The sequence below is a fragment of the Etheostoma cragini genome, chromosome 1 (assembly GCF_013103735.1).
Source record: "Etheostoma cragini isolate CJK2018 chromosome 1, CSU_Ecrag_1.0, whole genome shotgun sequence".
Lineage (NCBI taxonomy): Eukaryota > Metazoa > Chordata > Actinopteri > Perciformes > Percidae > Etheostoma > Etheostoma cragini.
The window spans coordinates 10,656,033-10,683,305 of NC_048407.1; the positions used below are offsets into that span (position 1 = coordinate 10,656,033).

The window sequence follows — 27,273 nt, forward strand, 5'->3', positions numbered from 1 at the left end:
CTCCCATGCCTGTGTGCTTTGGTCTCTACTCGACAGCTCAGCTCTCTCCCCTCTCTTCTCTTCTCCTCTCCCCATTAACCGGCTGACAGATCAGTAATAAACACAGCCTGTCACCTTCAAGGCCTGCCTCTCATTTACCAGAGAACACATGAAACCCTCTCTCTTGTTCCCTCTCTATCTATCGCTCTCTCCCACTCTTCCCTTCATCCGCTGGGCTCATTGGAGCTGAAATCTGATTTTTTTGCCCCGGCCGCCTCCGAGGCAGCAAATTCTCCTCTGCACCCAGATAGTCCAGAAAAAAGCATGAATATTAAATAGAAACTCCATGAATAAATAACCAAAAAAGGACTTCCGTCGATCTAACCTCTTTCTGTCTCCCAGTTGGAGGAGCGCAGGGGAGAAATAGAGGAGAAAAAAAAACGTGACCACCCCAGGAGAGAAGGTGGACATTTGTTAGGTAATTGGCTTCCTCTATTTGCAATCCCACGGTACTGCGATTTCACACATAAAACAAAGAGGTAATCAAAGGTAACAGTGCAGTTGATGGTTAGTGGAGCAAAATTCAACTGCAATATTTTCACTCTGAATATATTGCGTTATTTCAATATGTGGTTCAACCCGAGGGATAACAGTCTACATACATATTGCAACAGCTTATTAATGTGTTCGTGGAAAATGCTAATTATATTAAAAAGAGTGCTGGAGTACAGATGTTGAATGCAAACAAAATCATTTATAAATGATATATACTCACTAGTCCCTTGGCACGTGGCACTTACACAGGAACAAATAAATATAGATTATTTTTCTTCAAGCAATTCCCATAAGGGTGCTTAATTTGAATTGTATTGGATTTCAGTGGCTTGCATTGTTTAACAGAGCACATGGAAACAAGTCATGAGACAAACATACAGTCGCTACTGGTGAAAAACTGGTAAGTGACTATGTGCTGCTGTATCATATGTATTTGTGTGGACTAGTGTTACAGAGCCAAACACGCAGAACCAGCTTTCAGTTTCTATGCAACAAAGCTCTGACATAAACTTCTAGAACACTCTGGTTTCCTTTGTTCTTTTAAATCAAGGCTTAAAACTTAAAACAAAATTGTCTCCCAAGGTCATTTAAAGTTGTTACATTCTTATAGGTCTACATCTCTTAAATCTTTTAAATCTATCACGTTTTCTATTTCATGAGTTGTTTTATTTTCGGTTTCATTTTTTGTATGTCTATGCAAACACTCTGAAATGCCTTTATGTCAGCACTATATTAATAAACTTGCTCGCCTTACAAATTCTGTAAATTGCAGCTCCAGTGTCATCCACTAAGATCCACTCTCTGATTACCCAGCCCATTGTTTTCTTCAAGCTTTACAATATACAATTAATAGCATGTATGTTAAACTGTTAAGACTGTCCATTGGTAATGGTAACGGAAAACTCAATTTCTCATGATATCTTTATTTATTTATATTTTAAAGATATTTTTGGGGCATTTTCAGCCTTTATTTTTTGACAGGACAGGTAAAGATATGAAAGGGGAGAGAGAGGGAGAATGACATGCAGCAAAGGGCCGCGGGTCAGAGTAGAAGCCGGGCCCGCTGCCTTGAGGAGTAGTCCTCTGAATAAGGAAAACCGCTATACCAACTGAGCTAGCTGGCCCCCCAATTTCTCATGATATCTAACACAATATAACATAACAGGAGTACATATTTCATCCATGCTCGGCAATCTACAACCATGCATGGTAATACAGTTTCCCAAAATGCAATACTGGAAGAGCTAAATTGTTCAGATAATAAAACATTACTATATAGGTTGCAACCAAACAGTAAAGTCTAGGAATATGTACAAAGTGTTTGCTGTGGATAACTGCTTGAATGGCTGTTGAAACATAGCTGAATTCTGCTGTACATGACAATAGATAATCTAAAGTGGAAGAAAATGATGTTGGCGCCTTGGGCAGGCTGGAGAACTGCTTTTTCAACCTTGAGGTCCTTTGAAACGACTCCAGTCTCCAGTGATTTTGAGATTATAGTATATGTCAATGACTTACGCTAGTAGAAATAAAAAGATCTAATCATGACCTGCAGCTGGAGCGGAATTTCTCATCTTAACAATTATATCCATGACTTACTTCCCTGTAGATGGATCCAACCTCAGCAAAAGAGAGCTCTTTCATATCTGCTAGAGAGCTATCAGAGTGACTAATCTTTGTAGAAAAAGATAAGCCTCAGTACTCGCTAAGAGCTCACTGAATTTATTTGTAATATCACAAGTTATATATTCAGCATCAAAATGAGTAAAGAGCTAGGAAGGACCTTTATTGCTTTAAAAGCTGTTAAAAGGACTGTACTGTTTTGAATCTTTAGCAAACACATGCACATCACAGAGGAGATTGTTTCACTGTAATAATATTTCCAGCCATATCCCAGAGCTTGCCAAATTATACCGAATTGTTATAAAAGGCATTAGATGCCTTAAGTGTATCAACCACATTTTGAATACTTGAACTGTTATGCTCTGCTTCGTCTTTTTCAGTGCTTTAGTCAGTTGAATATAGAAGTGCTTGTACAAGAGATTACCGTGTTTCTTTTTCTTGCTGGTCGAGCACTCTTTAAAAAAGGCTTAAAGCTATTTGATGGAACCGTGCTCTGCGTATCCACCCTTCATGCTTGGAAGCAATAGGATTTTAATTCTTTGGAGCATCATTATAGGAAGGTCAAACATAATTCTCCATTTACCTAATGCTTTGTTCTTTAGAACAGCAAGTGGCAGCTACAGGCTTGCTCGGCGACATGACTACATGTCTACAAATTTAAGTTTAGCTGGACAGTAAATCTACAAACACTGGGAAGAATTGAAAGCTAAGCCCAAATAAATTCAGTTGACAACGTGGAATGGCTTATGTTAACAAACTACCTACCGGACAGTGAAAAAATCCGCCATCACACATTGAACTGATTATAGTAGCTCAGATCTCGCCCAGACTACAGAATCTTGTTCAGATCCCAGTCATTAAATGAAATCTGTTTGGTGGCTAACTGTGATGCCTCCAACTGGTTTGAGGTGCAGTATGAGGCAAAGACATTTCAGTCTTGGAACCCTGCATGCTACAGGATAATGAACTGTCCACTGACCAAGAAAGACCAACCTCTCTATGATGTTACAAATCTGTTGTTAAGGTCTGATGAGGGTTAGGATTATCTTTAATATCATTAAATGCATTTGCATCGTTAGAATTACAGTTAGTTGTTTTCCAAACGGTCCAGTGATTTTGGCATTTTTACAAGAAATAGAGCTTGAAAGGTAGAACTATTCTTTCAAAATATTTTTTATTACAGGTTGAAGAGCAGGTTTGGTATTTTGTATTTAAGCTAGCAAGTATAGTTGTATATGATTTGTGTTTCACACATGATTGTGTGGCTGTGTACACACAACGAGTGTGTGCCACACCATACAGAGGATGTCAGGCTATTACAAACAAGCGGCAAGTGAAGGATGGCTTTAAGGAAGAGGAAAGGGAAATGCGGGTTCATGTCAGAGAGCCAAATAGCTTTCAACACCCAGACTGACCTTTAGCATACACACACACACACACACCCCCAGACCCACACCCACACACACACACACACACACACACACACAGGATGTGACCATTAACCATAATGCACATGCCTTATTACAGGGAGTGAGCCTTGGCTGTATGCCATTTTAAATGTCAGAGACTACTCCACAGGGTAATGACTGATCAACCTGCATCGAGCACAGCATATGATCTACAAAGCCAACTGTAAAACTGTCTGGAGAGAGAGGGAGCATCACATTATTTGATTAATGCAAAATGCTCACTTTCCCTTTCTTTCATGCTGTAATGTGCACTATTACTACACTGCCAGTAAAGCCATGTGTCTACTAGAACTGCTGATCGTACAAAATAAAAAACAACACGCTAGACTGCAGCATTATGCAGCTCTCAGCTCATTTGTTCAACTTGCCAGTCAGACAAATCTAAACAATTCCTAATAATATAAAAACATAAGAAGCAGCACAAGACCAAGCGCAAAACGCAGAAGTAACAAAAAGTGACGAGTGGAAATAGTTCTCTCAATTGGTTGACAAACAAACAGAGTTAGTATTTAGTGTTTTACATTTTAACTGTTTGGTTTGATGTTATTGTATTGTGTTTCTGTAAGTGTAATACTTATTTAAAGGACGGGAATTTTAAAGCAGCAGTAATGTGTCAGCTTTTCAATAGGACTAAAATTCAAGCTAAAATTTGTCAGCCTGATATTTTGTCATATCAAGGCTTGTTGCTGTTCGTTACTAGCTAGTCTATATCCTTCACGTTCCACTTCCTGGCTTGCTTCCGTGCTGCAGGAAATTCCGCCGGAATCATATATTTTCCGTTTCCTTCCACTTTCGGTGGATTCATGAGTCCTAGTGTTGACTGCTCCCCAGATCTCTGCAGGGTAAATTAAGACAGCTAGCTAGACTATCTGTCCAATCTGAGTTTTCTCTCGCAAAACTATTGTATACGGCTCTGTGCGGAGTTTATTGCTGCCCATGACGATTGTGATTGGTTTAAAGAAAAGCCATTAAACCAGAGCGTGTTTTTCTCCCATCACCAAATGCTGTGTTGACTAGCCAGACTCTCCTTCAGCGTGCTGAGGAGGGTCTGGCAAAGAAAGACAAGTTACTAGCTAACATTTATCAACAGCCCCACTTTCATTCTTCACAACATGATTGCAGCATTTGCTCAATATCAATCTCAGCAGCCACACAACGCATTTTTCCCACATCCCCTAAAACACTATCCACCACATTAATGTAACACACACAAACACACAGAGACACACACACACACACAAACACACACACACACACACACAAACACACACACACACACACACACAGAATTATTGGTCATGTTATGTAATAAAGCACATAGTCTGCTAACAGGAATTAAAAAAAAAGGGACTGTATCCCTTTCTTGCTCATTCTGATGAGGCATGAGATGGTTGGCACCGCCGGATCTTGTCGATTTAAGCTGATGGGGGAGTAAAAATACTTGTGCTATGTACCCCTGGGTAAGAAGAGCAGCAATGCCTTGACCCGTGAGACGCACTGGGAATTTAGTTGGAAGATGGAGCAAGAGAGCAAGAGAGTGAGATAGTCAAAGGCCAGCTGGTGACAGAAGAACAAGATATGCTGGACTGTGTAGGTCCAGTGGGTCAGAATACCTGATCCAAATACCAGGCTAATGTATACACCAGGGAGCATGTTGTGATCAATGCACACTACATGACAAAAGAATGCAATGTATAAAAAGCATACACATGCACATAATAAATCCATGATGCAATGGGTTGGCATGGGAGGTACAATGTGTATTATAAACTAAAAGCCTATTTTGCTTTCTAAATGCATTATTTTGCATATTTGTGATATTCTGACATACTTTTTATTTGATTTCATTTATGTCATGGGACCCAAATAACAAAAAAATTTAAATTACAAGTATGTAGTGTATGTACAGAATTATTAACTTGTGGCTGTATCCATTTTTTGGAGAATATCGATATATTATATTATGTAAAGACTTTGTTTTGCTAAGCTCAGGCTTTAACTGTACATTTAAAAAAATATATATATATATATATATATATATATATATAAAAAAAAGAACAGCAGTCACCATTGGTAGCTGCACTACTAACTACTGTATTGTACCAATAAATCACTTAGCAGACAAGGACATGCTAAATGCCTACTGGAAGATACCGCCAGTAGGATCTTTTTTTATGGAAGGTATAAATGCAAGGTTATCAAATAGTACTCTCCTTTGTCTGAGACAGCATTTTGCATTTAATCATTTTTGTTAGAAACAAATCTGTTTTCTGTTTCCAAAGTTCTGTATTTCTCTCTATTTGAGACACATATAGGTATCACAACTGAACTGAAAAAAGGTAGTGTAAAAAATGAATTACAAAACCAATTAATGGTTAACAATTTACTACAGGCAAGTTTGACAAAGCCATATTCATTTCACCACCAATAGAAAGTAAGCTGTTGACTCATGAAACCACAAGCTACTGTAGGTTTAAATAATTTAGGTACACATTTCTCTACAGCGCACTGTGCTTACGACAGCAAGCCTACAACAATGTGTCAGCATGTTTCCTCAGGTTCAGCCTTTTATCCAAGACCACGTTTATGCCAGTTAGAATGAAATGTATAAACAATTTAAGACTTTAAAATAAAAATACAGGCTTGCATGAGTAGCTTGAATTTTCCATTTGAACCTGGTGTAGCAGGAAAGTGCAACATATTAACCACCTCTAAAACAGAGACAAAGGATTCACAGACTTCAGAAACCTTTTATAGCATAAATCAAATTCAACACATTTTTCTAGGCTACAATCCTATATATCATTTTACTCTTCACTGGTAAGGACCTGTACTTCCAACCAGAGCAACGCTGATTGATGGATTAAACTTTTGCCGTATCCGGTCGGCAAATCTCCGAACACATCTTCTTTTTTTTAAATGACTTCAGTGATAACTCTGAGTATTCCGGAGCCGCGTCCAAAGCCGATTCTAAAGACAATCGTCTTTGTTTTAAAATAGCAGGGAGTTCACACGGAGCTGTCGCAACTCCGTCGTCCTTATGTTAAGCCCGCCCACCGACTATATACACGATGTGATTGGCCTGACCAGAATACGTTTTTTCCATCTCACAAGCCAACGGAGAGTTGTTAGACTGACTCTGGAAGGAATTTACATTTGCTGCCGCTAGGGTGCCTTTAGATTTCTAGGCTAAACAACTGTGCTAAGTGTACTTGCATTTCAACAAAAATGAAGACAAGGTCATTATATTCATTTTAGTAAGACACATTTCCTACTACATTTTATCATGAACCGCTTCAAAAAGCTTACTCTAACGATCTGAAAAGATCTGAAAGAGGCACAGCTGCATAACTAATCCTCTCAAGTATTTAGATGGTTTTGAAATATCAACAAAAGAGCTTGCAGGTACATCGTTTTGCAGCAGCAGCTATGGTAGCAGAGGTAAAATGTGTTTGAGTCCTATTGTAAATCACACAATACAGCCACAACATTGCACATCCAGGGTTGGCTTGTCCCCCAGGCAACCTGACAGCAAAGCCCTGCCCTTACAGATGGCACTCAGAGAGGATCTGTACATATGTATGTGGGAGAACGCTTGTGTGTTTGTGTGTAATTTGGTTCTATTAATGAACATACAGTATAGTAATCGGACCCTGTGTCAAGCACTATCACTCTTTTACACTGTGTGTGTACACAATGGCAGGGGGAAGAGTTGATCATTTATTCAGCATATATTTATTCAATAAAAAATCCTTACTCAGCTCAGGCTAATTTCATCCACTTCACGTCCCCTTAGATGAAAGAAGTAGGACTTACAGATCTTGTGCTTCCCTTTCATGGGGAATTTCACCAGCAGCTCCTGGGGGTTGGTGCAGATGAAGACGAATGGGGAAGCAGACTCCTCACAGGTGTCAGGGAACTGCAGGGGTGGGGAGGACGAAGAAAGCAGAGAACAGTTTAGCATCATCGTACACACATGCATGTTAAATCTCATGAAGCCCAGTATCATGGTAATGAATCTTTCAGTGAGTGTCTCTGTTTATACACCTTCATCAAGCGATAAGTCATCCATGCTTGATGTAACACTACATGCCCAGACAGCAACTGATAGTTACAATATGAGTCTCTCTGGGTTTTATGCACTATAATTGCACAAATAATAACGCAGTTGCAATCTTTGCAGTCGCACCACTGCAAAGATTAAATCAGCACCAATATCCACATCCAAAGTATTTTTTCAGAAGTGGAAATACACACTGTCAAAAAGTCGAGAATCACACAAACACAATATGTATGTGTTCGCCTAGTAATTACACATAGAGTTGGTAACTTCAAACACCTAATTTTTGGAAAGCTTAGTTCCAATTCTACAGAAATACATCACATTTAACCACATCCATGACATATTTATTCATACCATATAACATGCCATACCTCTTCCCTCTAATGGAGAGGACGTTTTAAAGCACATAATTGACAGCAGCCTGCAGGATACAGAGGCCAAGGGACAAGAGAAAACCTCTCCCTCCCCTGTGTTATTGATTGGTCTCTCAGGTGAGAGTATGGAATTGACTGACACAGTGACAAAGGAGTCATCTTTCCCATCACGAGCAGCCAACGGCTCTCAGCTCATCCAATTTCCTCCGGCGCTATCAGATAGTGCCCATGATTGCATCTAGCCAGCCAGGAAGCAGCTCTTTTCATGACAGCATGCTTCTCGCCCCTCTCGTTTTCACAGTCTCTCTATCTTTCTCAAAGGAGCACTGAAGGTTGTGACAAATTTGGGGCTTTAAATGGAAATGAACAGTCTGCAACCCATCTGTATGGTCTCTGACAAACTGGGGAGCAATGATAGAGAGGTTTACTTCAGATTATTATTTCAGCTGGTGAGTGATAAAATATGTAAAAAGACATTGGTGGGGACCCTAAAAGCGCCCCTTGAATCCTCCTTCCAAACGACACAGTGATTCCAATTAAATTATGTCTCCCAGTCAAGTATGCTGTCTCCAAGATAGAACTTCCCCTGACAGCCCTTGAAGCTAGCTATGATCTAGTATGAGTTTAAACAAGATAAAGGGCATAAGTCCACAAATGTAGTGTTATGGGATATGGCTGGTATGTTCTATATTTTTCTTACCCTCCTCAAATCCCATGAAAAGATTAGAAGGTGCCATTTGGAGATTTTCTTGTAAACAAACTAAGTTTCTGTTTAGATTCAGCATTAAACCATTGAGTGTAGTGCGAAACCCTTGGCAGGAATGTGCATTGCATCTGCCACATGCTTGTGCGTGTGCAATCTTGGGTAGATGCAGGAGAACAACCAAAACACGGAAAATAATCGCTCCATAGCACTTATAGTGGTCATAAGCTCCAAAGATACCTTTAAAATCAACAATGACTTAATATTACTGTTTGACTATAGACTGTGTAGCTAAAGCCCGTTATTACTTTACTTCAGTATTAAAACAATTAGTCAACTAATCAAATAGTCAACAATAATTTGAGGATTTGTAAATTGATCCTTGTAAGGAGGGGGACATGGGGACATGCATTTCTACCTACAATGTAAAGACTGATCCTGTGAACTGTTAAGACCAGGGAATATTTCTATAAAGCAATCATATTAAAAGTGCTGGGAAAAGAAAATCAATCATAACTAAGAAGATAATACAGTAGTGATTAAAAGTGTGAAGAAGAGATGATTCAAAATTAGGAAAGTAACATGAAACAAGTTAAGCCTCATTTTAGATAATTACAAAAACAATTGACATTGCACAAGATGGCTGCATTGTCTGAGTACTCAGAAAGTCTAAATGGTGGTGGTCATGCTAAATTCAAATGAAATGAGCATAGCTGCAGTCAGAGTTTAAGTGTGTTCATGTGAAACGCCGCCAGTTGCCTGCTTCTTTCATCCTCCATTAGCTAATTAGCATTTAGAGCTGTTGAATGTGCTGCTTTGCTCCACTACCTCCCCCACCTAATTGTTTCCATTCCATGTTAATCAAAAGGGCATGAAACATTGTGGTTGTGTGACAAGCAGGTTTGCTAAAGCCTCCATATTCATCGGGAAGGATCTAATGTAGTCAGTGCGGACCTGCTTACAAATGCAATCAAAGTTGAGCTTGTTGAGAAACACAGGTAGGGAATTAACAAATTGTTAAGTGGAATTAGGTGAAATCACTATGGGTGACAATGTCTAACGCAATGAATTTAGTTGAAAGTGATCTGTGTCATAAGTGTGCCAATTTCTCAGCATAGAAGGTCTGGGTCACAGCCCAAGGGCATTCTGGCTAGAGGACCAATGCGTTTGACATGGGAGAGATCTGAGGGTGTATATATAGTGTGACAGGTGCATTAAAAAGTCTCAGTGTGAATTGAATATGACAGGTTGGTTGCTTCAGGCCAATTTGCTTGGAGTTAGAACTCTGACAATTGTGAGACAATGGACTCTGCATCTTCTACCTGCTCATAAACATGACTCCCCATTGGCTCATGTTAAACACAGAGATGCATCTACTGCATGGCCAGAATCCAAACAGTTTTCAGGAAAAAGATACAAACATATCTTGATAGCATGGCAACTTACGATGAATGTAGTCCTCAGTCATGTGTTTTCAACAAAAGTGCATTTTTGCTTTAGTTTTAACCCGCGATCAGATCGTGTGGGATTCACCTTGTTGGCTCACCTAAAGGAATAGGATGACTTGCCATGAGTTTGAAACTACCGCCAGAAGTCAGTTAGTTTAGCTTAGCATAAATACCAGAAATAGGGGGGACACAGGGAACTCTAGCACCTCTAGCTGGCTAACAAATATGCTATGTATTTTATTTTTAAATCTTTACAATAACCAAAGTTTAAAAAACATGTTGTGGTTTTATGGGAGGCAGCACATCCTGGACCACCTGCAGCGTCAAGTTCACTTCAGCGTGGTTTCTTTAATATGTATTTTGCACAATGCCTTATTTATATTGTATTTGTAATTCTTCTGATGACACTTTGAACATTAACTAGAAATTCAATTTTGAACCCTGTGTTCTAAAATAAAAATGACCTCAAAGACATAAAGCTATGCAGCTACTGTGTGAGTGTATGAACAGAGTGGAGGGTGATGGAATTGGCTGCAATGCAAGGGGCACCAGCTAAAAACTTGCCTAGGGCGACAAATTGGTCACGGCCGGCTTTGGCTGGGATCAAACCAGAGGGGATTCAACATAAAACCAACTGTAATAACATGAAATTAACAAGTTCATTGGAAAGAGAAAAAAGGGATGGCGGGGAAGTCTTTGGCTATGAAAAAATAACAGTGGCTTATAAGGCAATATGAGGCCACAGTGGTCCTATTGCTCACATCCTTATAATAAAGTAACATGCACTGAGGTTTAGACATTGTGAGTCTTTTATCAGCTTCCCTTTCTAAAACACATCACATGGCTTCTATACACTGTACTGTTCATTTTTAGTACAGTCCAATATACTATGAGTTCCTCCAACATTTTATGAAAACAACATCCATCTTAATAAAACCAACTAATACAGAGCCAAGGTTTGACAGCAGGAACACAAACCTTTGAGTCCAAGCTTGTCAAGTAACAGCTCAACAAGCCAACACTGTTCCCTCTCCTCTCTCTACAATGTCTCTCTCTCTGGCTCTTTTCAGCTGCTGTCGGCAATTAAGGGCAGCAGAGACAAGTAATCTCCTTCTGGGCGACAGGGCCAGACCAGAACAGGCATGTGGAGTGGTCTGTGCAATGGGGGAGGGGGGGATGGTGGGACTGCGAGGCTGGCCTCAGCACTAGCCAGGCCCTGCTTGGCTGCACTCAATCTCAGCCCAATAAAAAGCCCTTCATTGGCAGGGTGCAACTGAGCCAGACGGGCTGGGAGCATGTGGCTTTTAAAAATGAGGAGGGTGGAATAAGGGGGAGGAAGGCAGAGAATGAGAAGGGGAGAACCAGCGAGTAAAAATGAGCAATTTGATTCTGTAAGAAAGATGGATAATAAGAGTATAAGGTGAGAGAGAAAACACAGAGGCAGATATTTTCATAGACAGGGAACTACACAAACTGTGTCTTCCCAGAAAGGACACTTTTGAAATACTGCTTAGGCAGGTCTGTGAGGGCTGGTTTCATCCTGGGAATGGAGAAACAGATGGGTTGTCTCTGAGCTATGGGTTACATGTGGGAGGTAAAAAGGGGTGTTGTTGGGAACTGTACGCAACAGCAATCGTTCGCCAATCGTTCTTTAATCTATTGTGTTCCCCAAACAACACAAGCCTGTTTCTGGCATTCATTAACCCTCAAACAAATGCAGCTGCCCTCAGGGAACTGTTCTGTAACTGCCTTTCAGCTTTTTGCACGCACTAAGTGTATTATTTATTTTTCCACCGCTGCACAGGATGAGAGCGCACACAGACATGCAAACATGTGTACTGTTCATGTATGCATGGTGTAATGTATCACCAGTCAACACGGTCTACAAAATTAACTGCAGATGACATCCTCAAAACAAACTGTGTTATTTACCTATTCCACTAAAGTTACAAGTTTAAATTATAATTTAGTAAATTAGTCTCATAGGGTTAATCAAATCAGCTAATGTACGTCAGCAATCATCTGTTCTTTTCGGGAGGGAAAATAACCAATTTGTGCATGTTAGAGGCCTCTATTTGGGTCAGCAAGCATAAAAGTTACACCGTAAATTATCAAGGCTTTTATTCACCTCGACTGAAGAAAGAAGCAGGTATTTAATTTAGACAGGCTATTATGACAGATGGGCCTTAATTTCTTATTGACAGTTTTATATGTTTTTGATCATTCTTTAGTAAGAATCCGCTCTGTTTTCAGATTTCCTTCCATCTGTTGTTTGCTGTTAATGCAAACTTATTCCTCCATCTGTTTCACATTAAAAGGCCTTCCAGCGGTTTCAGGAGAAATAATCTTTTCACTTCACGTTTACTGTGAAACATCTGCAGGAAGTGTTGAGTTTCATTAAGAGCAGCTTAACATCATGAAAGGCGACAAAGTAGAGTTGATCAGAATAAATTAATCATTGAGAGAGAACAGCATTTTCTGATTCAACGAATAAAAGAGCAGCAGTAAAAGCCTTTCGCCTGACTGTGTTGTACTGAGGACAGTCACGGTGGAAAAAGAGAAATCGGGTAGTACATGTCCCACTCAAGGAGGGCTGCAAAATGAATCACAATTTAATCACAATCATGATTTGGGCTTCCCACGATCTAATTTACGTGATCAAGCGATATTTAAATGCAGCATTCCATTCATAGAACGCTTCATTTTATTTTGTTTTTTGCAAAGCCAATCTACTGCTCCGTAAACTACAGTTTGATAATGTGCCATTCAGAGTGGTTTCCTCCAGGAAAATTCCACAACAGAAGTCAGTCACAAGGTTTACCAGTTTACCAGTAAACGCAACATTTTGTCCCGTCTGTGTTGTTCTTCAGAAAACAGCAGTAACCAGTGCTAGTTAGTGTATGTTAACTCACAGGGCTCTAGGGTGTGACTAACATTTTTCCTCTAGGTCGCACCAGTGCACCTAACGTCCTCACATCTCTTGCCTCTCAACGAACGAAGCAATGTTGTCTATATCGATATGTTTTAATTATGCGTTACATGACCTATTTCTTCTGTAAACCCGCGCCTGTGTTTGAGACGGAGCCTGCTGGACCTGGGCGAGAGATGTGACCCATGTCCAGAATATCATAGTTCATATAAATGCAGCGCAGTGACGCTACAGACATCGTTCTGTGAGTGGCGTACGCTTCAGTCCATCACGCTCCCCCTCTCTGTCCCTAGCTCTTTTCATAAAGTCTGTTTTTTGTTGTTGAAAACAAGTGGAGGAGCTTTCTCAGAGATGTTTTTTTTTTATATATATATATATATATATATATATCCTAGGCTATTTAGTTCAGATCATTTTCATTTACATGTATTGCAGCTGTATATTTTCAATCTGGGAAGGAAACCCTGTCTTAGTAGTGTCTTAGAGATGACCTGCCATTGCAAAGTCAAAATATCTGTGGCAACTCAATATATATATATTTAAAGAACAGCTCAGGGGGATTGAAATGTTTTGTTAAGTTTTACATTCATGGTAACAAAGAGACTCAACTAAAACGTATCTACGGATCATGTAAACAGCTTAACACAGACAGGATCTCTACTAGAGTATGGCAAAAAGCCAAATTACACCATGCGTGTAAATGTTGCCAGAAACATAATTGATTCCATTTTCCTTTTAGAATTCATTTGAACATTGTGTTTCGTTTCTCAGCCACATAATCCTTTTCCTGAAAAACAAGGCCAAATCATCTCATATGCATTTATCATAATCTCTTTTTCAATTATTTTTTATTAACTGGCATCTGGCAAAATTCTATAGAAATGTTGTAATCTTTGTATAATGGGCCATTGAAATGCAAGGACTTTCTTTTAAAATAACTGCTATGCTCATGCCTACATACAATCTGAACCTGACAAATTAGTTATTCAATCCTAACTGGAGATGAAATCATTAGTCATTTCATCACACATTGCCAGACCTATCTCCAAAGCACCGTGGAGTAAAGTCTGGCTACACCACAAATACATTCAAGGATAAAAGAAAAAAATACTCTGGGTTGCCTTCATTTCTCTAAACCCCTCCCAATTGTTTTGGGCAGTGCTAAGCTCCGGATGTTGGGATGGTGGTTCTGCAACTGAACTTCTTATGGTGGGACATACAATAATAAATAAGTTGTTCACACAATACAGCCACGTGAATTATTTAAATTAGCCGGATATATGGTTAAACGCAATTTGTTCTTACCAGTGTATTGCCGTGTGTTCTTCATCCAAATTTCTCACTAATTGGTTCGAAAACGTCCCAGTTACACAGGAAGTGCCGTAACCATATTCCTTGTTAATCTTTACAATCATTCCCTGAAAGAACCAATTTGGCCTGACTTACTGCACGGTCCAGATTTTCTTCAAAACTTGCGTTTAGTCTGCTAGCTGGAAGGCTGTTGTTTCCTGTAGCGAAGGGTTTTCGAGAACGGCAACACAAACAGAGAGCAGACATCCAGCAAGTGAGCCATGTGCTGGATGTCAGGCTTTATCAGGGAATTGTATTTCCGCTGATCTAGACTATGTCAATTAATCCATTGGTCAATTAGTCAAAGCTTCACTTTGGTCTTTAGTAAAGTGTGATGGGCAAAACTTAGCATTTTTGACATACAGACCAATGATTAGTTAATTAATTAAGAACATAACTGGCATATTAATCTATAATGCAAATAAAGGAAGGAGTGAAACATATCTTTTGCTTTTATACTGATCATGTATCAAAGGTATAGTGCACAGTGGCTGCCGCCCCCATGAGGAATTCTAGGTAATGCAAACAAAACTGTTGGCGCGTCCACATGAATGTAGCAGACGTTCATTAATATCAAAAAGTTAGGCACTAAAGCTTTAAGTACTCATTTATTAGTTGCAATCTAAAATAACCTAACTGCTAACTTAACTTTCCACTTAGCCACAGGAACCACCACATGGCCAAAGCATTTTCAGACATGTTTTACAACCCCTTTAAAAACTGGGAACGTAGGTGCAAACATATGTACCCTCAGCCAGAACAGACACCGTCTTTGAATCACACTGATGCCATCTGACATTAACCCAAAGCAATGCGAACCTTCTCCTTCTAAGCAGGCAGCTAGTGCAGCTCATTTTGTCTCTTTCATTGGAGCTCAGGCACACGGAGTTGCACGGTGATGATTAAAAATGTAACATACTCCTTCACCTACAGAAGCAACTGGTGTCAAGTTTGGAGAGGGAACATTAATTATCTAGGAGTGTCCAACACTGTCTTCTGAATTTTTACATTATTAATACCCTCAACACAACGAGAGACATGTCTCATTATTAGAAGCTCGGCACCAGTGCCATGATTTTCCAATTACTGCCACCGAGGCAGTCTGCTCAACTGAAAAAAACACATTTCCTTTGCCTTAAAAAGCTCCCTGTTTCAGTACAACTAAAAAGGTCAGTTCACACATTTTGCACTAAAAAAGTGTAAAAACCTGAGTTATAACATATGTTTGTAATTAATCTCAAAGTACAAGCCTGTACATGCCGTTTGTATCTAAGAGTACAAACAACATAGGCAAGTTTTTTTTAAATCAAACCATCACTGCAATGTGACACGTGCATCGACCTATCAAAAGAGGAATCTCGGCAGGAATTACTGATATTAACTGTGATGTCTTGGTGTATTTGTACTGTGGTGTTTAGTTCAAGACCCAACTCTGCATGTCAGCAATTAACGCTCATTATTGTCTTGATGTAAATTACTTCAAGCCGTCACCAGCCCACCATCACTATTAAAATTCCCTGAAAGTAGGCACAAGAGGTATTAAATGTATTTTGCTACTCTACTGCTTCATGAGCATAACAATTTCTATGACAGTAACTTCACCTCCTGCAGTGGCCCTCAGGCAAGAAGAAAACAAGACTGTTACACACACTTTTTTTAGACTCAGCTCGACTACTGCTTGCTACTGAAACTTTCCAAGGACAAGGGTTCTCTATTGAAGTCACAGTTCTCACAGTTCTCACAGTTAAGCTTCTGTTTGACGAGTACAGGACTCTTTCGAAATTGAAAAAACAAAAAGATTTCTAATGTGAGGCAGAAAATAGCATTTTGAAAAACCAGCATTATTATACAGAATTTTCAGGATTATACTATATTTTGTGTTTGTACTAGAAGATGTTTACATGCTTTAATGTTAAAAAAAAAACTATTTTCCTCATACTGTCCATGGTTGCTGCATCTGTATTCACCCTCTGTAGGAGCCCCTGTCTCTTTAATCCCTCCTCCCGATAAAGCCCAGTCTACACTGATTGGCCAGCCAGAGAGCCTCCGATTTGTGTTTTACTAGCTAGCTAGTTGAACCTGGAGCTACTGCAATGGAGTATATAGCAACACTTTGTACCGTGAGAAATCACCAATAAAAGCTTTTAAACCAAATTTTACACAACCGGACATGTCCCAGCAGTAAAGTGACTGGAATTTGGGGAGAAATTACCAGCATTGGCCGAGATTACAGCTATGTCGCGTTAGCATGTAGCTACATAATAGATTCATTAATAGATTGTAGTGGAACAAAGCAGCACTTTCTACCTTCAAAATAGATAAAGGCTTCTGAACCAAACTCTACACAGTCGGATATGTTTCACCAGTAATGTGACCGGGAATTCTTATGACCTCAAAAGGAGCAAGATTCCAGATCAGCCCATCTGAGCTTTCAATTTCTCAAAGGCAGAGCAGGATACCCAGGGCTCGGTTTACACCTATCACCATTTCTAGCCACTGGGGAAACAGAGTCAGGCTGGGGGAATGCATTGTTAGATGTATAGGTACTGAGCATGTGTGTGTAATTCAGGTCTGTGTGTAATGTGTGTAAAATTGTGATTTTGTTTATGGTATTAATAAAGGATACAATATTATTATTATTGTTATTATTACTTTATTAATGTTAAAAAACCTCGTAAAGTAACATTTCCGTGCCAAGGGAACCTTTAATCATTAAATTAATAAATATGTTTGTTGTATCTCTTTTCGGTGTTGTAATTTGTAGACGTCCCTAAGCACTCGTCTTACTGCCGCTAGCTAGCAGCAGAGAGCAGAAGCCAGCAGACAAATGTTATTTAAATAAACTCCTGGTGTACTTACAAACTTCCCAATCCATCGTTTTATGAGTAGAAAACCTATTTGTACTACTGTAGAAGTTTGATATCATTTCGGGCATCATTAGTGGGGTAATTTACGAGATACACCCGTGGTTCAATTAGCGCCTTAACTAAGCAAATCAGCTGATAACGCTAACTCGCCCAATGTTCGACCCAGGTGAAAAAAGCTTCTGGGGGGTTGTTTGGCTTGAGGTCGTGGTGCAAAGGACCCTAGGGTGAAATTACTCCGAACCATTACTTTAACAACATTGGCAGCCCAGATGACATTGTTTACTGCCATTAGCCATGTAGTTGCATGCCGCAATGTTAACACCAATCTCCAATGCTGCCTACTTGTAGCAGATGACCAATCATAGACGATTGGCGTAGAGTTGCGTAAGACTTAACCGAGAATAGAAAAAACGGTTGGAACCAGAGTGTTCAGAATAGTTAGAAATCTGTTCTAGCACACAGGGATTTCTCAAAAATACTTTTGCGCCATTATTTGAAGGTTTAACATGAAAATCCAACATTATAAAATTGTAGATTTGACAGAAAACACGGAAAAGCATTACATGTCCCCTTTAACAAAGTGTTTCATAAGTTACAAATCCCAAACATGAAAAAATAAGTGGCATTAACTGGCAGTATCTGCATTAACAGAATTTCACACAGTCAAGCCCTTCTACTAGTAGTTCTCCCTTACACTCACACACACACACACACACCCACACACAGCAAGAACCCCTAAAGACAATTACCATGTCTGCTTTCAAACCTCGACTTCAAAGAAAAAATTCCAGGGAATCTTAGGCATTAAAACTTCTTATTTTCCACCACAACCTCCTTTTATCGGTGCCACAAATCCAGCTCTCGTTAACACAGGTGCCGTCAGCAAAAAGGCTTGTATTTTAAGTAAGGTAACAAACCACTTAACTGTGGGCATTTGATTTCATAATGTTGAAATTGAGAAGGACCGGGAGTTTATGAACATGTCTGTCTCTTAAGGTGAATATTTGCTTTGATATTCTGACACCGGGGTACAGCCCTCCCATCTGTGTTCACTCAGGCGCTGTGGGAAACAACTGTCTCTTCCCTCCTTCTCTTGAGGCTGGCAATAAGCGTGGTTTGAGTAAGGAGCACAGAAGGCAGTCCCTTGATTCCTATCAAAGGCAAGTTTTAGGTTTCTCTAAGCCCATGGGTTAGTACAACAGCTTACAATAGATAAGATGATGTGACGGATATGTTCCAATGGGAAACACATTGAAATGTTAAACAGAAGGTGTTTTAGTAGTTTTCAACTTATGTTCACAGTTTTCCAAGTGAGCTCAAATATTTGTTAGGTTAGACGCAACTTGGAAATTAAATGGGATACTTGTATTTACTTATGAATTCTACTAATACAGCCCTGAACAATGTAGGCTTTCATTAAATGAAATAAGACAACTGTTCCTTAGCTACTACTGCTATACCCTTCTGTTTCCATACACGCGAAAAAGATATGCACTTTACATTGATACGGTGGCAGATGTACTATTTGAAATTGTAAGTAATTTTTGAACCATTGGGTCCTCCATTTCAAACAGAGGCAAAAAAGCAGCTTCTGATTTCTAGCCCCCGAAATTTGAAATTTTATCAGCTGTAGTTTGCCAGCTAGTTAAGCATTCATCCAGAACTGCATGTGGTAGCTGTGAACAGTTTTTTTTCTAATGGAGTTCCTTAATGATTTCTTCCTTGGCATTGCAAGTAACACTGTTACTACTGGTAGTAATATAGTAAGCTGACAGTTTATGTTAGAGTGGATCAACAAACTATATACACCCATTCCTTACAAAAACAAATACCTACAGCCCTATTAACACCACTTACCATGTTATGATTGCCAACATTAGAAACGGACACCAATTCTTGTTACACTTTATACAGAAAACATTCTTTTTCTAGCAAGACCTGTAAAAATCATTGTATAAATACTTTCTTCCCATGCTTGGATTGTGGTTGATGCAACTAGATAAAAGGTGTTCTTTCTTTGATCTTCTCAATCGTACATAACACAATGCATTTCAACATAAAGGTTTCAGTACCAATTTGCTAGAGATGAAAGAGAAATAATATGTGCTTAAATATTATTCTATTGTCTTATCCAGCTGTCCTTTAAAGCTTAAATAGCTTCTCACACTGTCTATTTGAACTTGAGTTCAGTGGAGAGGATGACTCAGTTGCTTTTTGGCAATTCTAATATTATTATTATTATTCTTACAGTGACGTCTGGACTCAATGTGACTGATGAAAGCAATCAAGCTTTTAATGTAAATGAAAGAAAGATGTGTTCTTCCACGGCATGACCTAACTTGCCTATGTTTTTTAAACACCCAGCACAGATATGTGAAGTGGCAGCATTATTAAAGTAATTATGTTGAATTTATGCTGAATGTTATTCTCGCTACACTGACCACCAGAAATTTGAAAGAGAAAGAAAATGATGTTGCATGTAAATCAATCAATACTATACTTCACACACACAGAGCCTGCCAAAGCGTGTGATGGTAAATTGCCCGGTGGACCATGCCAGAAGAGCATTTGCTTCAAGAAATTGTACTAAAAATGGTAAAGGAAGCACGGCGAAGGGAGTAAGACTGTAAATTCCTTATTGATTCTCAATAGTTGTTTCAATGATGCCATTATTTCATAATGACTCAATAGCATTTTATGTTAAATTTAAATATATGCTTATAAATCCTATTGATGATTCACAGAAGCTTACTGAATGTGTTAAAATCGTTCCAGCCAGAAAACACTAGTATAAGCCCTATAAGGTGGACATCCACTGACGGTCAAAAGTTTGGGGTCACCTAGAAATTTCCATTGCACTCCATTATAGACAGAATACCAGATGAGATCAGTTGCATTGTTTTTTAACCAGGGCAGTAGTTTTTAGATTACATTATGTGTTCACATAATTGCGAGAGGGTTCTCCAATGTTTTCTCAGTTCATTTTGTAAAATTATATCAAATTATTAAACATAATGTGCCTTTGGATGATTGGAGGAATGGTTGCTGATAATGGCCAATGTAGATATTGCATTAAAGATCAGCCACCCACCCAGATCAGCTGGTATTCGGTCTATAATGGAGTGGAATGGAAATGTGAAAGTGACCCTAAGCTTTTGACCGGTAGTGTAGGTGATATGTGTCTCTGCTTGATTTGGAAACTGTGAGATAGAAAACGTGTCACTCAACTTTTTTTCCCCGTGGTCATGTTTGCATTAACCTTTCTCCTAGACTATACACCTGTCCTTACACATCCTATATATATTTTTTGCACATTCTGTCTCAACCCATTCAGCCTCCTTTCTTTATGCAAAACCGCTATTTTGTATTCATTTGTTTCTGTTTTTATTGTTTAATTCATATTAACGTTTAATATGTTTGTTTATGTATGGACCAATCCCCAAGGCAAAATGTAACTTCTTGTGGTAAAAAAACCTCTTTTCTGATTCTAATTCTCATTTTTACCAAAAGATTCCAACAACTTTCTCACAATCTGAACGGTTGTTGCGTCTAATACAGGAAATCACACATTACTGCATGTCAGTCTTTTTTCAGCTATGATTTTTGTCAATGTATTAGAATGGAGCCACGTGAAACAATTTTGTTATGTCATGTGACTGAAACAATCCTTGATTAGAGCTTCATTGTGACATTTAAGGGAACTGCATTGGCATTTCATTTGGATTTTACTCTTATTAAAGAGTGATACTGGTGAGCGAGGCCACCAAGAAACCTACAACCACTCTGAAGGAGTTAAAAGCTTTAGTGGCTTAGTAGAGCCACTGTATATACAACAACTGTTGCCCGGGTTCTTTACCACTCAAAGCTGTATGGGAGAGTGACAAAGAGAAAGCCACTGTTGAAAAAAGCTCATATGAAATCTCGCCTGGAATTCGCCCGAAGGGATGTGCTAGACTCCAAGGTCAATTGGAAGAAGGTTCCTTGGTCTAATGAGACAAAAATTGAGCTTTTTGGCCAGCAGACTACGGTATGTTTGGCGAACACCAAACACTGCACATCACCACAAACACACCATCTCCACCATGAAGCATCGTACTCTGGGGATGGTTTGCAACAGCAGGCCTTGGAAGGCTTGTAAAGGTAGGGGAACACAAATGCAGAAAAATATTGCCAAATCCTAGAAGATAATATGACTCAGTCTGCAAGAGCACTATCATTTGGGAGAAGATTTATTTTCCAGGAAGATGACAACCCCAAGCATACAGCAAAAGCTACACAGAAATGGTTCGAAGATAACAAGGTGTATGTTCTGGAGTGGCCAAGTCAAAGCCCAGATCTCAATCCAACTAAGAATTTATAGCTGGACTTGAAAAGAGCTGTTCACGCCCAATACTAGAGCAACCTGACAGAGCTTGACCTGTTCTGCAAGGAAGGATGGAAAAAAATAGCAGTGTCCAGATGTGCCAGCCTGATTGAAACATATCCACACCAACTCAGTGTTGTAACTACAACCAAAGGTGGATTTACTAAATGCTGACCTAAAGGGGGTGAGTATTTATGCAATTATCTTCTTTACATTATATATTTTTTATTAACTGACATTAGCTTGTAAAAATCCATCTTCACTTTGATATTAAAGTTTTTTTTGCAAATTCTTGTGAAAAAACTATATCGACCACCATGATTTCATGTATGACAGAAACATAAGGGTGAAACATCCAAGCGGGTGGAATACTTTTCATAGACATTGTAATCCATTCTAAAAAAGTGTGTCTGTGAATAGAGAATAATCTTTCTGTGATTTCACAATGCCACCCTTCAGCTCTAAAGTTGAAAGCTGGCCCAGAAGAGTTAAAGGTAAAGACATTTCAGCGAGACATCACTACACAAAGGGAAAGCACATTGAATTTGATGTTAATTCTGCTTGATCGCGAGCGGCTACCTGGTGAATACTGTATGGGGCAGACTGTGAATTCTCTGCTTCCCTCAGCACATATCACCAGAGCCTCAATGACAATAAGGATCACACTCCTGCAATTTACATTTCCTTGGTACTTTTGCCCATGTTTGTTAGTGATTTCATAGTGAGACTATTCATAAAGACACTGGCAATCTTTTGAAAACAAACACTTAATGCCCAACGGCTGGCAGCACCTAGCTGGCACACATTACCTCTGAAAAGATCCCATTAATGTGTTGACAAAACAGATGATTGAACAAAATTTGTTGCCAGTCTCATGCATTTCTACTTACATAGATAGAAAAACTTCTCTATGTAAATAATATGTATTTTATTTTTAATATTATCCGACCCACTTGCTCCATGATCATCCAAAAGCTACGGTAGTCACATGTTTGAGGGTTAGACAGATGTGGTTGATGAACTCAACAGCACATACCAAGATGTTATCATTTTCTCGTTAAGATAAGTGACAATAACTAGTGTAGCAGACATGAGGCAAAGATTTGACAGATTCTGTTATGTGGGGGCATTCTGTAAAGGTGTTTCAAACAAGTAAACAAATGTTGACTGGTAGAGGATCGTACAAATGGAATGATAAATCAGTGATCAATATTGACCCTAATAATAATTGATTCAACCATCTCTATCAAACAGAGTGTACAATATTAAATATGGAAATCTACAATTTTACAATTGTTGTAATGAGTAAAGAGAAATAAAGATTAAACCTACTAATCTGAAATTCCTTCAGAGGTGGTTTTTGTTGTTCATTTTCCTATAATCATTTAGTGATTCTACCCTGGGAATAAGTCAGACTCACTGGCTTGATAGGTAAAGGTTTTAATTTTGCTGCAGAACAAAGAAAGATTAATGGCACTGGAAGCATGGGCGGCCTCCCTCGCCTCCCCCTCTTTCCCCATACTTTCCTCCCTTCTGATGTAACTAGCAGGAAGTTGCTGAGCAGACATGTCATCTAGCAGAGTACAATTGAGTTTGTAATCTCTGAACCTGCAGTGGCAGTCTCTCTCGCTCTCTGCCTCTCTGGTTCTTCCTCTCTAGGAGAGATACTTGTGGTTTTAGTGCTGCTAGGTCTGGGTTGGGTGGATAAAGATCCTTTCTCATATGAACACATATGCCTGATATGGGACATAAAGTAATTGCTTAGGCATGCCTGGGGAATGCTGGAACACAAGAACACTCAAAATCAGCTAGACATAATGACTGAAGTAATGTCTGTCCTCAGATGAAAACCGGCATAAAGAATAATGATTCAATTTAAAGCTCTTCCAATTGTCGATAACACCATAGCAGGGAAACATGGTTGGCCACTGACTTTGTGCAAAATACTCACTGGCTGTACCACACAACCTTCAAACATTTCCTTATTCCAAAACAGAAAAACTGGCACAGACACACGCCTCATGAGGAGCAATTTTGGGGCATCAACAACAAACACCAGATGTGGAGATGGAAGATAAATGTCAAACATATTGATTCTATGCTTCATTAAAGCTTATTGCAGGGGGTTGGCGTTTGCCTGTGGCAAGGCACTAAATAGATCACAACATTAAAACCTACAGAGGTCTCGTTTTTCCTGTTTTATGCAAACGTTGTTTAACACAGTCGGGGCAATTATTTCAAAGAGAGCAATAACTGAGAGGCAGGCGACAAAAAGCCTGTTCCAGTTACATCTGCTGGGACATAAATGAATTGCTAACATACCTATTCAAAAACAGCAACGGCTAAACATACTTTAACCACAAAATCACAGGCTTTAAAGTCTGGCCTGTACCGGTTATAGTCTTTTGACTTAATTTAATTTCTTTGATTCTCTTTACAACAAACCCTCTGTATATTATTAGAATTTGGAAGGTTTAATTTTTTTTCTTCTATATATGCTATGTTCAGCATTGCTTAAAATGTCTTAGCAGGGAAGCAATAAAGCTTGCTGAGAGTTCAGCCATCTAAATATTAATACAAGTATTGCATGGTGCATTATTACTAGTAACAATTTAATTGCAATTTTAGCCAAATAACATGTAATAGTTGGTGATCACTACTCTGATTCTTGAATATAAAATAGGGCTGCACAATTAATCGAATTTTAATCGCAATCACGATTTTGACTCCCCACGATCAAATTTGCGTGATCGAGCGGTTAATTTTTTTAAGCGTCATTTCATAGAACGCTCCGGGTTTTTTGCATAGCGCATCTAGCGCTCGGTCAACCCGTCTGATCATGAGCCAGCCAGAGTAGTTCCCTGCATCCCGTGCAGGTTAGTTTCTAACAGTCACAGAGGACAGAGTAACGGGAGGAAAACTCAACAGAGAGCAGTCGGTTATACATCGGTCTCAAGGTTTACCAGTTTACCAGTAAACGCTGGCACACTTTGTCCCGTCTGTTGTTTTTCAGACAACAGCAGTGAGCAGTGCTAGTCAGTGCTAGTAGCGTCTGTTAGCTGTTAGCTCCTCTAGGAAGCACCGGTGCTAATGTCCTCGTAGCCGCTGCAATGCTGTATGGATATGGTTTAATTTTGCGTTACATGACCCATTTCGTCCACACTTGTCTACAGTTATAATTTTTTATTAACACAGCTTTATATTGTTAAGTATGAGGGGCAAACCTGTATTTGTACCAGTGTTTCCACGGGTAACCCTGCTATCGTGGCCGCCACGGCGAAGAACACAGAAGTAGTTATTGAATGCAACTAACTTCAGTTGGTAGAGTAACAGCGTGGGAGACGGAGCTGCTGGACCTGGACCTGGGCCAGAGATGTGACCCATGGCCAGAATATCATAGGACATAAAAATGCAGCGCAGTGACGATACAGACGTTTCATACACACGTGTGTTTCCGCCGTTCGACCCTTGCTGGACCCGTTCATATTGAGTCAGCCGTCTCTCGGTGAGTAGCGTCCATCACACTCCCTCTCTCAGTTATAAATAGCCTATGTGACAATAACATTTGTTTTGGTTAAAATCAACAAATAATCGTGAGAATAATCGCAATCAAAATTTTGATTAAAAAAAACGCGATTATCATTTTGGCCATAATCGTGCAGCCCTAATATAAACCATAAGTTTTCCTAGTAAGAAAACAAAAGAATATCTTTTTTTGTTGCATTTGAATGTCAAACTCAGTAAACAAATTACAAAACAACTGGTTAACTCAGTAGGTTTGATATCTCATCATTACTATTATGTAAGAGTCAATAATATTAGTCAGAATTGCAATATTCTGAGTACTTTGTAGTCTTTCCTGTTTAAGTTCTAAAAGACTATACAGGAGTAATGACTACATAATGACTATGGCAAAAAAATCCAGTTGAGAAGAGAAAAAAACAATATGACAGCTTAGAAATAAGGAACACGTTGAATAGGTCGGACTTAAGGGCAATAACAATCACATATCTTTTACAGAATAAAGAAAGAAGAATTTTAACCTATTTAGCAGTGAGTCTATCTTTTCATCAACACTGCTGTCTTTCAGACCATCATAGGAAGCTGTCAGAAATTACACGTGCTGCCTTTATCTTTGTTCCTGTGATCAGCAAACAGCAGTAGGAACAAGTCCTGTTAAATGAGCTAAACAAAATGAAGGAGAGATAATAGAGGGGGCTTTATTGAAAGTTAACCCAACACAAGGAACTGTGTGACATTCAATGAAGCAGTCTAAGGACAAGAGTGAAATTCTAAACAGTGTAGCAGGCCATTTAGAGTCTAGCAGATGGTTCTATGTATTTTTCATGCTGTTGAAAACCTGTAACTGAGGTTTGGTTGGTTGTCATTCAGTGTCTGGGGACTCTGGGCTGAATGCATTCTACACACCACTGCAGAATCACATGATGTCTGACCTCTCTGTCATGGCAAACTGCCCAGCAAGGAAAAGGGAGGAAGGGGAGGAATGTGGGTGTGTGTAACTGAGGATTGTGCAGAAAGAGATAGCAGAGAGAAAGCAAGAGAGAACGATGCACAGTTGCATATATGTGTGCACGTCTGTTCACTGAGCATAACCTGACTTCTCCATGAACACATACCCTTTCACAGCCCTGACCTGTAAAACATACAGTTTGAGAGAAAGTGGGGGAAATTATGAGGATGGAATGATGGAGGGGGAGGGGAGCAGGAAGACAGGGAAGCAGCCACAGCTTTGGATTCACGCAACATTACAGAGAAGGGGGGGAAGGAAAAATAGCATTGCATGACTTACCGTCCTTTGGAATGCATCCAATATATCTCTGTGTGTGTGTGTGTGTGTGGCATGCTGGCAGAGAGGCTTTAAGCATATAAATATCACATTACCCCACAATGAAACACAGGCATCACTCGGTGCTTCCAGCCGGCCTAACAAGCACAGAAGCTCCATTCTGGAGGTCAGAGGGAGAGCTTGGACAAATGGAATTCCATAGAAACCAGCACTTCTTTTAACAGATAAGGGTCTAAGCATGCAGCAATGTGGTGTGCTGTATGCCTATGGTTTCTGTCATGTGACATGTGCAGGTGTGCATACATCCGCAAGAAACAGCACACACGGGGGGTGGGGGGGGGGTTGTGGGTTGTGAATGAGTGTCAAAAGTAACGTTACCTAAGTGAAAACAGTTTGTTTTATTTGCTGATACCGTTACCTGAAACTGTGACTTAAAGTCAACTCTTTAGACAGCGTGTCAGGGGAATTTAACGTCTAATGCAGCAAGAAGTCAGAGACAATCTAAACTCATGAAGAAGATGAAAGCTACAATAAAGAACAACACAAAGGAGGGTTTTATTGACCGGCTGTTAAAAAGATAAAAGTACTTTGAAGGCCTATGAGCACTGGTGCAATGACACAGAGACTGGGATAATAGAAACAGCAAATGCAGAATAACACTGACTTGTGATCTACAGTGGGTACGGAAAGTATTCAGACCCCTTTAAATTTTTCACTCTTTGTTTCATTGCAGCCTTTTTCCA

At 39.4% G+C, this 27,273-nt stretch overlaps 1 protein-coding gene across 2 annotated transcripts in view; it reads right to left on the minus strand.

The window, feature by feature from the left end:
• trip4 (thyroid hormone receptor interactor 4) overlaps positions 1-27,273 on the minus strand; it is an 86,374-nt gene that overhangs the window by 37,414 nt on the left and 21,687 nt on the right. For both annotated transcript variants that reach the window (XM_034881072.1, XM_034881063.1), the window contains one exon: positions 7,443-7,545. In XM_034881072.1, the coding sequence (XP_034736963.1) occupies positions 7,443-7,545 (103 nt within the window). The remainder of the gene's footprint in view (positions 1-7,442; positions 7,546-27,273) is intronic.